The 17,700-nt window shown below is 39.3% G+C and overlaps 1 protein-coding gene across 4 annotated transcripts; it reads right to left on the bottom strand.

Annotated features, from left to right (window-relative positions):
* Positions 1–7,924: 7,924 nt before the first annotated feature.
* On the bottom strand, positions 7,925–15,996 carry LOC109113423 (protocadherin-18-like). Of its 4 annotated transcripts, none has more exons than XM_042724431.1 (4): positions 13,007–15,996; positions 12,584–12,672; positions 11,520–11,689; positions 7,925–9,081 (listed from the first exon to the last, which is right to left on the bottom strand). In XM_042724431.1, exons 1-4 carry the CDS (start codon positions 15,494–15,496, stop codon positions 8,426–8,428), a joined length of 3,405 nt encoding a protein of 1,134 aa, XP_042580365.1. In that variant the 5' UTR covers positions 15,497–15,996; the 3' UTR covers positions 7,925–8,425. The 4 variants fall into 4 exon arrangements, with proteins under 4 accessions (XP_042580365.1, XP_042580508.1, XP_042580298.1 ...); XM_042724574.1 differs by having other exon boundaries at positions 12,584–12,639; XM_042724364.1 differs by having other exon boundaries at positions 7,925–9,084; positions 13,007–15,995.
* Between the last annotated feature and the right edge of the window lie 1,704 nt (positions 15,997–17,700).

Below are 17,700 nucleotides of genomic sequence, written 5' to 3'. Positions count from 1 at the left end.
ATTATTAACTGTCTTTACATTTATTTTGAAAGCTTGCGATTATGGAAAGGGACGTTACATTTCCGACGAGTGCTTTATGCTCAAAAAATCAAAGGGGTCAGTTATCAGGCAGGACTGCGCTTGTCAGAACGAGTGCTGTGCAAATAGTGCTCGGCCAATCACAATGCTTTAAAAAAGCTGACCCCTTTAAAGGTCAGTTGAGCCAGTTAAATCAGAGACAGTGCTGCGACATTTTTGAAAACCACTGCTTGTCACAAATAAAACTACTTAAGGATGGGGACTTTGTTAGCTTTAATATGAAATGTATAAACTACACGTTTGAAAGAGACGTGGCAGTATAATAGCTGGGCATACAGACATATAGCCTAACAACAGCTCACCTGCTTACTGTTTTCTAAGACCTACAATATTAGATTAGATTAGATTCAACTTGAAGCCTAGTGCGTGCAACTTTAGTCTCCTGTTTGATGTAGTCATAAAGACATTCTGTGTCTTAATAAATGCAATTCTTGTCAAGAACAAAGAGACAGAAGCAGCAGTTGTGAGTGGGGTGGCAAACCCTAGCTCTGCCACTGCGTTAATTGCGTTAAATATTTTTAACGTGTTAAACTGAAAAAAAAAAATGTATGGCATGCGTTAATGCTCTAATTTTGACAGCACTAATCGAGACACTAAATCCAGGTGTAAGCACCAATCTATTTTGGCTGACACCAATACAGATGCTAATTCCAGGTGTGAACAGGGCCTCAGTCGTCCTCTTACTGTCCTTGTTTTTGATTCCATCCTCTCACTATCCCTGACTGGCTCTGTTCTCACACCATCTCTAGGGAGGTCATGTATGTGTGGAGTGTTTTGATATGAGAACTCATTTCCCTAGTTCCAGTCAGCACAGGGAGACTTATATCCTCCCTAATATGTACTGTGTATTATCCTCCACAGGGCCCCTGTAGGCCTCCATGGTAATTTCCATAGTGAATTCATCAAACACGACAGAGAAAAGAAAAGGATAAAGTCAATTCATTAGCCAGATATGATGACAAATACCTCTACACTGAAAGAGAGGGAAATTCTCATTAAAAGCCCAGGTGTGTGTGACTGAACTGGATGAGTCAAGAGAGATGTGCACCGACCATCCTGTTTTCGGTTACTCATTACTCTGTGTACGCTACTGAATTTTCAGCAGCCATTCAGGTCTTCAGTGTCACATAATCCTTCAGAAATCATTCTAATATGCTGAATTGGTGCTCAATTATTATCAATTATTGGTGCTCAGATAAACATTCTTAATATCCTTCAGAAATCATTCTAATATGCTGATTTGGTGCTCAATAAACATTTCTTATCATTATCAGTGTAGAAAACAGTTTGGATATATCTTTTTTTTTTTTTTTTTAGTCTTTCATTTGGGTGGAAAAATACATTGATGCATAAATAGTGGAATAAATATTCCATAGTTTTTGTTGCTAAGGCATTCTATTAGAATGCCCCACAAATAATCCTCACTTATAAATTATAACTGCTACAGCACTATGAATTTTATGATCACACAGTTTGGAAAATATATATGCATCTTAGCAAGCTAATCAAATTAAATCAGACTCAGGCCTGACCAGAGTCCAGTTTTAGTGATGCATCACATCATTTAGTGAAAAATCAAATCTGAATTATATTGTTGTCAAAGCAAACCATTTGCATCCTATTGGATCGTAAACAATTTCTCAGAGTATGGGTACAACGACATCTGACTGTAAACGAAAGAAAAGCACAAATTTACAGTTTCTGAAGTTTATGAAATTATAATGCACATAAAAATTCCATTACACACTTCATTATGCAAATAGTGCCTCAGTAAATATGATTCTGTAATGTGGCGTTAATCTCTTTTATGCATGCCCATGAAGCACATTACCAAACATTAATAGCACCAATTCAAGATTCACAACATGTGACCTCTCTCTCTCTCTCTCTTTCTCTCTCTCTCTCTCTCTCTCTCTCTCTCTCTCTGTCTTTCTCTCTCTCTCTCTCTGTCTTTCTCACTGAATTGTGGAAATGTCTCAGGTTATGAATACTGATTCTTGCAGAGAGGTCACAGTTTCTTGTAAACTAATGTAATTTTATCTAGCCACAATTCTTCCTGCATTAATGTGCATGAATAATGCATATGCTACCTGTGTAAGATATTTGTAGGGCCACATTAATGTGTGCTAATGGCTAATTGTGGCATTTACAGAGATGCAACATCTTTGACATTATTAAGTCTGAGAGAATGATGACACTTTGCTCCTAATTAAAAATAATACTTTTTCATTTGATATTTTGAAGAATAGTCTATAGTTGCAACATTATATGATAACAGAGTGTTCTATATGTCCTATAATTCAGCTCTAAATTCTAAATTGTTTTAATTTAATAATTTGAACGGTTCCAGTAATAGACCTACCTACATTGATAGCCTAAAAATAAAATAGCATAGACAACATTACCTTTATTGTCAACTTATCAACTGCACAAGTCAAATGGGCAGCACAAAGGTAAGTGGGTTACAAAACATACATCATAAGTGTATAAAGAATTAATATATTAAATCAAAACAAAATCAAAAAAGTTATCGATATAGACGTATTTAGGGGCCAAAAAACTTTAGCAGAATGATTTTTTTTCTTTTCTTTTTTTCAGTTTTTATTTAATTTTAGTTTACATAAATTAAAAATACATTACACAATTAAAATCTGAAATTAAATTTTATGGAATTTTGCGGACAGGCTCACGACAAAAATAGACTTTAGCTTCATTTAGCATCGTCCAACCAACAGCGTTACCAGTCAGTCTGAAACACAAATACTGCAACCACTGTCTAGTGTTGCATTATTTCAAATAATACTTTCTTACACAAATGTTGTGTAACATAAAACAAACCATGTTTTGTTTTTTTGTTTGTTTTTTTTTCTCAGAAGAAAAACTGAGATGCAATGCACTTTACCATTTCCCCACGTCTTCTCCATTGTGTGAATATGAGAAACCAAATAATGTTAACAGAACACAGATACCCACCACCCACAGACATAAACACAAATACACACAATACATTTGTATTCCCCACACTTGAAGTGTTAATTAATAAGAACGTGACATGACTGCAGATTTTACTTGTTGATTTAATTAAGCAATGATGTGAAAGTATCGGCTAGGTTTATGTTAATTAGCTGTCTGGACATCTTTCCAGAGACAAAATCATTCACACTGACTGAATACACAACTTTATCCTGTGTGAAGAGACCACAAAGAAATCACAAAGGAATGAAGTTAATAAATAAATAAAGATTATATTTTCCTTTTGCCCTACTGTTAGAGTTTCTAAACTTGGCTGTTGCCTTTGACACAGTGAATTGCACTAAGCAAACCACTGGACCCGAGGTGCTTCATGGATCAGTGTTAGGCCTCTTTTCAGTATATGCAATCTCAGGTAAGAAATGCATGTTAAGCATTAAGATTACTTTTTTAAATAACAAGAGATGTACCATGTCACTTACATTTTGTAATGGCAAAGCTGAATTTTCAGCAGCAATTGCTCGATGGCAAATATATATATATAGATATATATATATATATATATATATATATATATATATTATATTATATATATATTATATATATATATATATATATATATATATAACCTTATTGAAAGTGTTACATAAAAATGAATAAAAATGGTTATAATATGCAACAATAATTTCTTAATCTTTACCACTTTCATATATTTTAGATTCATTGCACACCAACTGAAATATTTCACGTCTTTTTATTGTTTTTAATACTTATGATTTTGGCATACAGCTCATGAAAACCAAAAAATTCCTATCTCAAAAAATTAGCATATCATGAAAAGGTTCTCTAAACGAGCTATTAACCTAATCATCTGAATCAACTAATTAACTCTAAAAAACACCTGCAAAAGATTCCTGAGGCTTTTTAAAAACTCCCAGCCTGGTTCATTACTCAAAACCGCAATCATGGGTAAGAGGTTAACCCAGAAGGCCATCATTGACACCCTCAAAAGCGAGAGGGTAAGACACAGAAAGAAATTTCTGAACGAATAGGCTGTTCCCAGAGTGCTGTATCAAGGCCCCTCAGTGGGAAGTCTGTGGGAAGGAAAAAGTGTGGCAAAAAAACGCTGCACAACGAGAAGAGGTGACCGGACCCTGAGGAAGATTGTGGAGAAGGACCGATTCCAGACCTTGGGGGACCTGCGGAAGCAGTCGACTGAGTCTGGAGTAGAAACATCCAGAGCCACCGTGCACAGGCGTGTGCTTTTGAACCAGAAACAGCGGCAGAAGCGCCTGACCTGGGCTACAGAGAAGCAGCACTGGACTGTTGCTCAGTGGTCCAAAGTACTTTTTTCGGATGAAAGCAAATTTTGCATGTCATTCGGAAATCAAGGTGCCAGAGTCTGGAGGAAGACTGGGGAGAAGGAAATGCCAAAATGCCTGAAGTCCAGTGTCAAGTACCCACAGTCAGTGATGGTCTGGGGTGCCATGTCAGCTGCTGGTGTTGGTCCACTGTGTTTTATCAAGGGCAGGGTCAATGCAGCTAGCTATCAGGAGATTTTGGAGCACTTCATGCTTCCATCTGCTGAAAAGCTTTATGGAGATGAAGATTTCGTTTTTCAGCACGACCTGGCACCTGCTCACAGTGCCAAAAAACCACTGGTAAATGGTTTACTGACCATGGTATTACTGTGCTCAATTGGCCTGCCAACTCTCCTGACCTGAACCCCATAGAGAATCTGTGGGATATTGTGAAAGAGAAAGTTGCGAGACGCAAGACCCCAACACTCTGGATGAGCCTTAAGGCCGCTATCGAAGCATCCTGGGGCCTCCATAACAAACACTCAGCAGTGCCACAGGCTGATTGCCTCCATGCCACGCCGCATTGAAGCAGTCATTTCTGCAAAAGGATTCCCGAACAAGTATTGAGTGCATAACTGAAACATAATTATTTGAAGGTTGACTCTTTTTTTGTATTAAAACCACTTTTCTTTTATTGGTCGGATGGAAATATGCTAATTTTTTGAGATAGGAATTTTGGGTTTTCATGAGCTGTATGCCAAAATCATCAGTATTAAAACACTAAAAGACCTGAAATATTTCAGTTGGTGTGCAATGAATCCATAATATATGAAAGTTTAATTTTTATCATTACATTATTGAAAATAATGAACTTTTATCACAATATGTTAATTTTTTGAGAAGGACCTGTATATATATATATTAAAAAAAAAATCTGTTTTTTCCCAAAGACTTGCCTTTGATGAAACTTTGGTACAATCTCTTTTAATCAATTAAATTCCATCAATAATAATATTGTAGCATTATAGAAACATACTGTGACTATAGAGCTTACACATACTGGTGTAGATTAAACATTACAGAAATGTAAAAAAAAAAAAATTGTAATAACCAATACTGTTAGTTTAGGGCAGCTGTGGCACAATCCTTACATTGGATATTGGTCTAATAAATTTGACATGCATACTAAGCCACTGTGTGGAAGAATAAATGCATAAATTTAAAATATAACTGGATTTCTGATTAATTCATCAAGGCTTAAATGACAGTACAGTCCAGTTCTGTCATCAGTTTTACCTCAGAGTTACTCAGCAGGAAAACGGGAACCTCACACCACAAGTAATGCTCAGCAGAGAGGAAGCGAATTAAACTGACCCTAAGGTGAATTAACACCCCCGCAGCACACAGGAACCCAACCTAGCCTAAATGAATAGGGTGGCGCTCACTGGCTGCAGTATTCATTCCTGATGATTAGTTATCGTCGGTGTTGCAGACACTTTTATGCAAAGCAATTTACTAATTGTAGGGAGCATGTTGAGGTTAACTGCCCTGCACTTACAATCATCAGGTTTTAAAGCATGGTTTGTGTTTGGTGGAATGAGTGAGGAGGAAGAAGGTTGGTTGATTGTTGTGTAGTAGCAGCTTCCACCATGTGAGATTTCTGTATTCAAATCCAGAGAGCCAACCGTTTACACCATAAAATTACACTAACATGCATACTGAAAGAGGTGATTGTGTGAGAATAAAACCTGCTTGCCACTTGCTGCAAAGAATAATAAAGTAAAATCAATGTTGAGCGAGTGTGTGTGTGTGGATAATAGCCGCTCTATGCTGTGGTCAGGCCAGCATAGATGATTCCACACTGCATCACATCAACTGGCTGCACTCCAGATTAATAATCCTGAACAGCTGCCTGCTGTTAAATTATACACACCGACAGATGTTAAGCACACATAAACACAACACATAAGAACACACATTTATAAACATGCAAACATAGATCATACATAGACCCACACGCATACATATGCTAGGATATGTATTGATCATTGTATGAAAGATTCAGTGGCCTGTATTGAAAACAGGATTTGGGGGGCTTCGCGTGTTTTATGTAAACCCATAATCTTTCTACAAGCTAATTACTCAGGGTTATAGCTAGGAGTTATGGCTGAGTAACCAGGTCAGAATGACACCCTTTCTGGGTTTGCAAAGACAACAAAACAGGCATATAATCAAAATATTATTTCTAGAGCAAACGTGTACTTTAATAAAGTCATTAATAAGATTTTTAAGCACACAAAGGATTTGTTTAGCACTCCTCCTGAAGGATACGCTATGAAACATTTAGTTATTTATTTTGTGGCTGCAATACCTGCTCTGTTCAAAAGGGGGAGCTCTTATTGAAAGCAGCAGTGGCGGAGGTCCATGAAAACAGATGCCTGTCTGTTATAAGAATTATGAAAGATTTATTTATTTTTTTTGAATCACTATTTTACGATACAAATCATTGCAAAGCAACTTTACAGAAAATTGAAGTTTCTACAATATTTTAGTTCTTGAAAACAGATGCCTGTCTGTTATAAGAATCACTAGTTAGATTCTGTAGGGAGTTGATTCTGTCTATTTCATTTTGAACAAGTTCCAAGGCTAACTATAAAAGATGCTTTCTTAATGAAAGCTTATGAAGCTGGATTTGCGATAGGGTAAACATAATTACATTTAAGACCATAGATTTGCTGAATAAATAATGAATGAAAACAGACAGTGTGAAAGAGGTATTTCCAAATGTGTGTTTTTAATGCAACATTATTGTAAAATCATAACAGAAAGGTTTGCTGACAAAGAGAAATATCTTTATAAGGTCCCAAGAAATTTTTCACAGTCACTCACGGATAAACCATTCTGGTAAGAGTATTTCGCTGTTCACAATAATGATAACAGAGAACTGGACCACCAACAAGAGTTTGTATACACTGTGAAATCTGTATCGATTAAAACATCCTCACGCACTCACGCACTCTCACACACGCTCAAACACACAGTAAACATTTTCAAGTATACAAACAAATCTTAGTTTAATTTTAGGTACATGCAGTGAAATACTGTATAAAAATAGACATTTGTATTGCTTTCTGTACAAACACATATATACACAAATATAAATACGGAGTAAAAAAAACATAAAAGGTGTTTACAATCACATTGTGTTCACTTTTGTACAAAAGACCAAAAGTCATACCAAGTAAACAATATTAACCGAAATGCTTCCACATGCGACTCAATCAAGGCTACAGCGGTGAACTCTTTCCCTTTCTCCTCCTTTCAATGATTAGTTCACTCTACGAAAATAGAGCGAACGAAAAAGAAAGAGATAGGGAAATGTTCTTTAAAGGGATAGTTCACCAAATTTGATGTTTATCAGCTTACATCCAAGATGTAGGTGAATTTGTTTCTTCAGTAGAACACAAACAAAGATTTTTAACTCAAACCATTGCAGTCTGTCAGTCATATAATGAAAGTGAATGGGAATCGGCTTTGAGAGTCAAAAAAAACATACACAAACAAAATCAAATTAAACCTTGCGGCTTGTGACGATACACTGATGTGATACCATTGACACTCCTAATTGAGATTGTAGATAGAGTGTCAATGGTCCATTTGAGAGATAGGTGGTGGTAATGCACTTATAAGTCTGCGATCCGTCGTAAAGGAAGAAGAATTAGACACATGATACACCAGCTGTTGAGAACGCGCTCAGGACAGTTCAGACATTGTGGTGAATCAGAGGTAAAAAACGATATAAATACTGTTCAGTTTCTTGCACAGACCAATCGTTTTGTGTCTTTACACATCAATGTATCGTCACGAGCCACAGGGTTTAATTTGGTTTGGTTTGTGTATGTTTTTCTGACTCTCAAAGCTGGGAATCCCATTCACTTCCATTATATGACTGACAGACTGCAACTGTTTGAGTTAAAAATCTAACAAAGTCACCTACATCTTGGATGCCCTGGGGGTAAGCAGATAAACATCAAATTTTCATTTTTGGGTGAACTATCCCTTTAACAGATTGTTGTTTAGCTCTGGCGTACATCCTGAAGCAATTTGTTAATTTCGGCAACCAGTTCGCTAGCGTCGACAACTTCGTGTCTCGTGTCATTGCGTTTTCCCTGCCGCTGGCTGAGCACACTCTCTATGTCATCCTCTTCATAGTTCTCTGGGATCTCCTCCATCGCAGGCAGCCATTTTAAATGCGCCTGCGACGCCGCGTGATTGGTCGAGCCATGTCCGCTCATCACGGCACCTCCAGGATTCTGAAAGTGAGTGTTGGCTGCCCACACAGCAACACCCTGTGGGTAGGCGGGGCCTGTAGACGATGCCTTACCCGGCAGGAAGCCCTTTCTGATCTCCATGCCGATGGAGGAAGTGGGCAACCCGCCGCATCCTTCAAGCTCGCTGACCTCAGCGTAGGAAGCTGGCAGGAGACGCTGGAAGACGTTGTTCATTTCTGACAGCAGCGAACTGCCGCATTCCTCGTCATTGTCCTTTCCAAAGGTAGAAAAGATCTTCTTAGCTGAGTCGACTGACTGCTGGTCCTCTTCGAGGACCTGAGGCCTGCTCTCTTCTCCAGGGATGTACATGTTCGCACGGTAATCCGAAGACGCCTGAGATGGCATCCAGCACTGGTCAGAGTGACCCAACACACGGCACTCCTCCGTACACAATCTCATGACTGCTAAGAGAAAGACAAAGAGACATTTTTCAGTTAGTTTTAGGAGTAATTCAGAGCAAAATCATTTAAATTTGGATTGTAAACATCAAAACGATAATTTTTAAACTGTTTTTTAATATCTCAAATAGGAAGCAAAAGGAGACGTTTGCTTATGTTTCTTATTTTTTTTAATGAGAAAAACACCCCAGAAATCTCACATGTGTGTTCTAAAACAGTGGTTCTCAACCACATTCCTGGAGGACCACCAACACTGCACATTTTGCATGTCCTTTGTCTGACACACACCCATTACAAGTCTGTGTTTCTACTAATGAGAAGGTGACCTGAATCAGGTGTGTTTGATTGAGGAGACATGCAAAATGTGCAGTGTTGGTGGTCCTCCAGGAATGTGGTTGAGAACCACTGTTCTAAAAGATGCTTTTTGCACCAATGCCATAGAAGAACCATTGAACAGATCATTTATTTCCTTAATATGAAGAACATTTCCATAATCAGAAGAACATTTTCTTCTATAAAGAGCCTTTTGTGCATTGAAAGGGTTCCATGGATTTTAAAGGTTTCTGGAACCATGAATGCCAATAAGGAACCATTGTTTTTTAAAGTGCCCCTATTATGGATTTTTTAAATTACCTTTCATGCAGTGTGTAACACAGCTCTAAGTGAATGGAAACATCCTGCCAAGTTTTAAAACTGAAAGTGCACTGTGTATAAAGTTATTGTCTCTCAAAAGAAAGTCGACTCTGAATCATTGAAATTAGTTGTTTTTTTAAACGAATCCCAAGCCATTTCATGTTGATGTCGACATGAAACATTAGCGTATTGCCCGCTCAACTGTTATTCTTTTCGCGTTGGTCTGAATGAAAATGCAAATTCATTCTTTGCCACTAGGTACTGCTTTTGGAGCAGTAAAAATAGCTGTTTCCCAGTAAGGCTAAGCACAAAGCACAAACGCTGCTTTATCAGGCATTACAGGCAAAAAGAAATGAAAATGAGATCAATTGGACCAATCTCCGCAGATTAGCGTCACACAAAGGATGGGTTTGGAAAAATGAATTACTAAACGAATTGTTTGGGAGTTGTTGCGCATATAAGGTAACAAATAAATGCATATTATAAGACAATGAAAGTGTTTTTTTTTTTCACCTGAAATGCATGTCAACCTGTTGTTGGGGACTCCCAAAACCAAAATATGAACCTTTCATAACCCATAATAGGGGCAATTTAAGAGTGTAGTATTTCTTAAGAGATCTTTACAATGTTTTAAACGGTTCTGCTTATCAAAAATTCGATTTTTAAATATTAAATCCAACATTTCTCATTTACTTCTTCTGAGACCACATTGTCTACTATACTTCTCAGCCACTGTCTAACTTCTATTTTTATTGCTAGACATTTTAGGAGAAACCTCTGAGACAAATTTAATACTGTACTTAAATGAAACATAAATCTCCTGAGCTATGAGAGAGCAACCTCTGAGCAATGAAATTTCCTCTGGGCATGTAAAAAATGGGAGAAAGGAAAACAAAGGATGAAAGAGAATGGGAAAATGAGGAGGGATGATAAGGTTAGGAACTTAGAGAAAGGATTTCGGAGGTGGGTGGGTGCGTTGGGGAGGAAGCTCGAGAAGCTGAGGAGATTGAGAGTTTGTCGTTCTACCATTCCAGTTTCTCTTGTGGAGGCTGACATCCTTTGTTAAACTGGATTATTATTCATTACTCTGGCAACGTCGCCTCACACAAATCAGATATGACTGAATTTGAATATTAGAGACAAAGCAGCCAGGGAATAAAAATGGAGAGGACAAACTGGAATTGGGATGGAGGAAACGGAACTAAGTGAAAATTACAATAAACTGCTTTGGTGAGGAAAGGGTGAAACTCTAATCGATGCACACAGGTTGCTTCTTTCTCTCTATGAAGAGGAAGGGCTGAAATAGCGGCCCTCTGGGGAGAGAAAAGAGAGTGTGTGCGTGCGGAAGGGGGGTTTAACTGCATTGTGAAAGCAATTACGGTGAATTTTCCTCAGTTCAGATTTTGAAAGCATAGGGCTGTCACTACAGGGAAATAACACTTCAGTCCACGCCTCCACACATGCACATACACTATCTTAAGCTACTGATAAAACAGTTTGACACTGCAAAAGGTAGTGAATAATAATAATAATAATAATAAAAAACATGATTTCAACCAAGAAGTAGATCATTTAAAGGCTTTTCCTTAATTTTTTGCATTCATATTGAGTATAAAAGCACAGTGCAGGCCATTTAATTTATACCTGCACCTGTTCACAACGTAATAAAAGTAAGTCACCGTAGACGATGTGTTAAACTGCATCATAAATGCAATGTGCTCGATATAATCAAGCTGATGAATGTCATAATTCAGGGTGATAAAAAGGTGAGAAACTGCATGAGAGACCAATTGGACTTCATTTCTCACCTGGGTGGAGACGCTGGTGTCCGTCGCTGTGAAAGAGGTCTCCGAAGCCGTCGCCTAGCAACCGGTCGATGGGCGAATCACGGCCCATCTCGCAGTCGCTGTCGCCCGCATCACTGTCGCCACGCCCACTATCTTTCAGACTGAATTTATCCATGTCCTGGAGGGCGTACCTGCACACACATTCACACAAACACAGTTACAGGTTAAACATGATTCTATGGAGTATGCAGCATAACATATAGGCTAATTATTAAAAACTCTTTACAATATTCAAGTTCACTAAAATCAATCACCTTCAAAAAAAATCTGTTTAAAAGTGATTTGTTAGAGATGTCAAACATGTACCATATTCAGAGTGCCATTATATGTTTGATTGTATTAAGTCAATCTTAATATTTTAATAGCTTAAATCCTCAATTTAAAGTTTCCCAATAGCATCTGCATGCACTGCATACAGTCTAGGAACATGCATGTGCAAAGCAGGCAAGCATACGCCCCACCCATAATTTTAACTTGCACAGACTATATCTTTATTTAGCCATCATATAAACAGATCTATTCAGGGATGTCTCTTTGGCACCATGCATTTATCTCACACCCAAAAATGTCCCTTAAATATTTTGATTCACTTGAGCAGAGGTGTGCAAGACAAAAAATAAGTGCAACTATCTAAAGCTAGTATGCTTTTAAATCATCAACTGGACATAGAAATGCATTATTGAATGGAACAATGGTTTCAACAATATGCACGGGATAAAATGACATGATCCAAGAACAAATAGCAGATGAAAAGAAAGAAAAAAAGCACAGAAAGCAAGCTATGACCTCATGTGAGGAGCAGTCCAATCAGGATCTGCAAACGTGGGTGACCACGGCAACAGGGAAGTTCTGTCCTATTCTACCACAAACATTTTAGAATACCTATCATCCAATCCGATCGAACCAGCAGCACACAACAGGTTGAGTATCACTACCCATCTACTCTACCATACTATTTAGAGCACATCATGCCCAAATAAGGAGTTGGAGCTTGAAGCGTAGTATTTGTTTGTTTGTAAGTTTACCTGTAGCTGCGAGAGTATTTGTTCCCTCTGAAGCTGGGCCGCGGCTGATACTGACCCTGATGGAGTATTGAGAGGAGCTGTGAGACTTGCTATAGCAAAAACAGATGACATAAATAAAAATAAATACTGATGGAACACGATGATCATTCACACACACACACACACACACACACACACACACACACACACACACACACACACACACACACACACACACACACACACACACACACACACACACACACATTCACACATGAATGAACAAATGAAAAGCATTAGTGTGAGAACAACACACGATGACCTGAATGTTATGTTGACTTTGGTGAATGAAAAGATGAGTACAAATATGGACAGATAATTCACAGGCTCTTTATGAAGATTAGCATCAATTACAGTGTTTAAATATGCACGTTTTGCTTTTACCTCCACAGGGGGCGTGGCATGTGTAAGTTCCAGGGCGAAGTTCTCAGGGATGTGATTGGAGGAAATAGTGACCAAGCTGTTCAGTGATTGGCGGCTGTGTTGGCTCTGCCGGCTGCCCATGTGGGCCCGTTCAGGTCCGGGCGAGGAGGTTGGTGAGTGATGGTGTGCCCGGATTGGGAGGGTCCCGTTGACAGTGGGCACCAGGGTGATGTCACCCTTGTAGATCTGCCGTGAGGGCTTTTTAGGGTGCTGTTGGTAAGTAGACTCAGCCACCCTGCAGTTGTATGAGCGAGTTTCCTTCTTTTCACGTGAGCAGCGAAGGGCAAAGGCCACCATGATGAGAAGCAGAATGGCGCAGATCGCACCAAGGGAGATGATGATGATCATGGACACATCTAGAGGGCCATCTCCACTTCCTCCACCTGTCAGATGGGGGTTCATGTGGTTCTCAATGTTTTCATAAAGCGAAAGTCTCAGTAGGGCTCTAGCGCTGAGGGGTTGAGCACCATGGTCCTGCACCAGGATGGTCAGCTCCACGTGATCCTGTGGAATGTCCTGCATGCTGACGTTGGTCTGAATTTCACATGTTTTAGCATCCATAGTGAAGTAACCTGCCTCGTTGCCCCCTACTACAAAACACGAAAGGTCACCATTGGCACCGGCATCATAGTCTATTGCGTGGACAATAGTTAACACGTCACCGACCTCTGCATATTTGGATACTGGAACATCAGCCGTGTGGTTCCACAGCTGAGGCATCGTGATGACGGGTCTGTTGTCATTCTCATCCAATACGGTCAACACAACTGTCACATTATTACGCAGTGGAGGATTTCCAGAATCCTGGGCCTGGACTAAGAACGAGATCTGACTCACATCTTCGCGATCAAAAGTACGTAGTGCATAAATGTCTCCATTAGAGGGGTCAATGGTGACATAAGTGGAGATGGAGCTTCCATGGACTGTACATTCAAGTATAGAGTAGCTCACTTGACCATTCGGGCCCAGGTCTGGATCTGAGGCCCTCACAGATGACAGATAAGCTCCTGGTGAGTTGTTCTCTGCGTTGGAAATCTCATACCTGCTCTTCTCAAACTTTGGCGCGTTGTCATTCTCATCCTGGACCTGCACAGTGAAGTGTTTGATGGTAGACAGACTTGGAGAGCCTTTATCTTCAGCTATTACAGTCAAGCTGAACTCGGACCTCTTCTCTCGATCCAGAGTGACATTTGTAAGGATCATGTAGTTATTCTCATATTTCTTTTGCAGCCTGAAATGACCCTGGCCGTGGAGACGGCACTCCACCTCTCCATTCAACCCAGAGTCCAGGTCATCCACCCTCACCAGAGCAACAAATGTATCTACTGGAGCTGACTCTGATATATAAGCTATCTCCTCATTCCCAGTGGACATCAAATTGATACTAATGTCAGGCTTGTTGTCATTCACGTCCACCACTTTTATTATGACTTTACAATGTGCTGGCATTGAATTGGGACCCATGTCTTGAGCTTGAACATCTATGTCATACGAATTTGTGCTTTCAAAGTCAACTTTCCTCACCAGTGTCAAATGACCATTATCAGAATTAATCTTAAAAGTCTCTACAATTTTAGGTGACACGTGACTGCTAAAAGAATATACGATTTTCCCATTGGTCCCTTCATCTGGGTCAGTGGCATTCAGATCAATAAGCAAACTGCCTAAAGGAGAATTTTCAAGCAAGTTGATCACATAAGATGGCTTCTCAAACACCGGATTGTTGTCGTTCGAGTCAGCTATGATGATTTTCAGGAGCGTTGTTCCAAATTTTGGGGGAACGCCCCTGTCTGAGGCGGTAAGCTGGAGTTCATAGCTCGCTCGTACCTCTCTATCCAGCTCTTTAAGCACAACGAGCTCCGCGTACTTGGCGCCATCGGTTCTGGTTAGAATATCAATCATAAAAAAGTCAGACGGGGTCAGAGAGTATGTGTTCAGAGAGTTATCCCCGACGTCTGGATCGGTGGCGCTGTCAAGGGGAATGCGCGTCCCCACAGCGGCGGTTTCGGAGATCTCTATGGGAATGACGGGGCGCGCGAACTGTGGCGCATTGTCGTTAATGTCCAGAATTTCCACTTCGATGTGGAACAGCTGTAGGTGCTCCGTGGGGAGGGTAAGGACGTCAAATTCGATAGTGCAGTTGAGATTCTTCTCGCACAGTTTCTCGCGGTCTATTTTGGTCCTGATGCTGATCTCTCCATCCTGGTCGCGCACGGAGAGAAGAGACGCGCTGCCGCGCTGCATGGCTCTAAAGCGTAACGGAATCGAGCTCGGAAGTTTGGACAAAACATCAGCAACATCGTCTCGAAGTCTGGCGATAACTGTACCCACCTTCTGCTCTTCGTAAACTTGGTATTTCAGAGTTTGCGCCGAGACGTGCCGTGCCAATATCACGAGCACAGCAAGTTTGAGTAAAGTGGCATAGAACACTGTGCCCTTGCTGGTATCCATGTTGGGCTCCGACAGGCACAGAAATAAACTCTCAAAATGATTGTCGCTTCCTCTGTTGAGCTGTCACAGTCCTTTACATGCGTTGTTATGGTCTCAATAACATCTCCAAATCCGGTGGAAAAACGTCTTCTCAGAAGATTTCGACGTCAAAAACAGGTCTTGAAAAATCAACAGAGCGCAGGAGCTTAAAACAAACAATGGCATTAAAACAAAAAGCGCATATCCCTCTGTCACTAACGAGAAATCTGTTGCGCGTATCTAGAGATTGGAAGCGCTACCTCCGTCTGGAGAGACTATGCGCGCGCGTATCTGTCTCCCGCTGTCTGAAGACACTCTTTGACTGACTAACCCAAAATAGCAAAGCCTCCTTTAGCACCACGGCTTCAGACAAAATGCTTTTCCTAAACCAAGGGCTGCCCCTTCTCTCTGCGACTGATCATTCAACACAGAGCCACTATAGATCCCAATTAAATGAAGGGGAGAAAGGAAGTGGATAACTCCGCCCTCTAGGGTCTCTCTCGCCCCTCTCTCCCTCTCCTGAACGCGCTTCAACAAAGGATGAGAGAGCAGAATTTAAGAATAACTCGAGCTGAACTTTCCCTCTAGATGTCTGTCAGTTCAATAAATTAACTTAATATATACCTCTATTTTAGGATAAGCATAGTAGAATGTCTTTTTTTTGGCAAATTTGTGCACCTACAGCAAATATGCATTCATAATGTGTTTTTTGGCAAATTTGTGCACCTACAGCAAATATGCATTCATAATGTGGCCTCGTTTATGAACCATTTAGGGTATTCCTATTTAAACATTCCCATCACTTTGCTGATAGAAAAATAGGCATCATAAAATTGTGGTAAATTAACACATCAAATATGAACTGTAACTGTGCAAATGAGTTCCTGTTCCCAAGATCAGTCTTGCTATCCTTTTAAAAAAAAAATCAACTTGCCGATGAGTCCTGCAAGAATTCCAAAAAATACTAATGGGATATATAAGACACCTTATAAAAGTTGTATAAAGAGGGATCTGATAGCATGGAAATGTGGGGAACCCAAATAGTGTGGTGGACTGTAACACCAAATGAAAAAATTATTATGCACAGAGGGAAGTGTGTTGCTCTGACATATAAAGGACTGTTGTGCTTGTGGGGTCCTTGGGTTCAAGTCACGTTCTAGTCCTGTTCTACCTCTTGCTTCCTGCACTTTTCATTTGCTTCTCCATCATCCTGTATAAAAATATATAAGTAATTAATTTAATACATATACAACTCAATAAAAAAATAAATAAATAAATAGTAAAAAAAAAAATTGGAAGCAAATACAGAATACACAGGACCTCAAATTTAAATACATATTAACAGAGATTGTGATAGTCTCATGATAATGCCAAATGTCCGTCCCTATAGAAGTACAATGGAAAGGAAAGGGTTACAGTCTGGTCAACTACAGTATTTCTAATTCAATATCTAGAGGAAAAGCTTGTGTGTATGCTATGATGTTAAACAAGAGAATCTGCAGCTTTTTAACATCCATCAAGACAGACATGAAATTCTACTTTCTTAACTCAGAATTAATATATATATATATATATATATATATATATATATATATATATATATATATATATATTATATATATTATATATATATTATATATATATTTTATTTATTTATATATATATATATTTATTTTTCTTCCCACAACTTCTGCATTCACCTCATGGGAGTAGTGCATATCTATAATTTCACCATGTAGCTCAATTCTAATTGGTTAAACTGGTGTTAAAACACTCCTACAGCAGATGCTTACATTAAAAACATCACTTATAGGTCATTCATTTTGGAGGACTAGACTAATCTTTATACATCAACTGTCAAATACGTTTAAAAAAACTGCTTAAGTACCTTTCCTAAATCCTTTTAGTATCACCCGCATTCCGTTTTTGGGGTTCAAGTATTCTTACGCGCTATACCGACTCCTCATCTGCCATACGTTTGAGATTAAGCTGTGTGTCGAATCACTTGTTCTGGTGAATGAGTGAAAAAAAAACTCACTCACGCGCACAAACAGCTCTGCTCACGTGAATAATTAGGTTTTACATCGCGTGCATGTCTTTTGGTATGGTTCCCGCAAAATGTATTAACCTAACATCCATGTAAGCGCTTAAAAAAGTGCACAGACTGGACCCGATCGTCTTTGCCG

Source organism: Cyprinus carpio, chromosome A1 (genome assembly GCF_018340385.1).
Source record: "Cyprinus carpio isolate SPL01 chromosome A1, ASM1834038v1, whole genome shotgun sequence".
Taxonomy (NCBI): Eukaryota; Metazoa; Chordata; class Actinopteri; order Cypriniformes; family Cyprinidae; genus Cyprinus; species Cyprinus carpio.
This window is presented reverse-complemented; position numbering and strand designations above follow the sequence as displayed.

Excerpts from the sequence above, each read along its gene's own strand:
- LOC109113423 (XM_042724364.1), bottom strand. The coding sequence starts at position 15,496 with ATGGATACCAGCAAGGGCACAGTGTTCTATGCCACTTTACTCAAACTT. Across the intron at positions 12,673-13,006 it reads ATGCCACGCCCCCTGTGGAG|CAAGTCTCACAGCTCCTCTC; the intron begins GTAAAAGCAAAA and ends TTTTTGCTATAG. Across the intron at positions 9,085-11,519 it reads ACACCAGCGTCTCCACCCAG|CAGTCATGAGATTGTGTACG; the intron begins GTGAGAAATGAA and ends TCTTTCTCTTAG.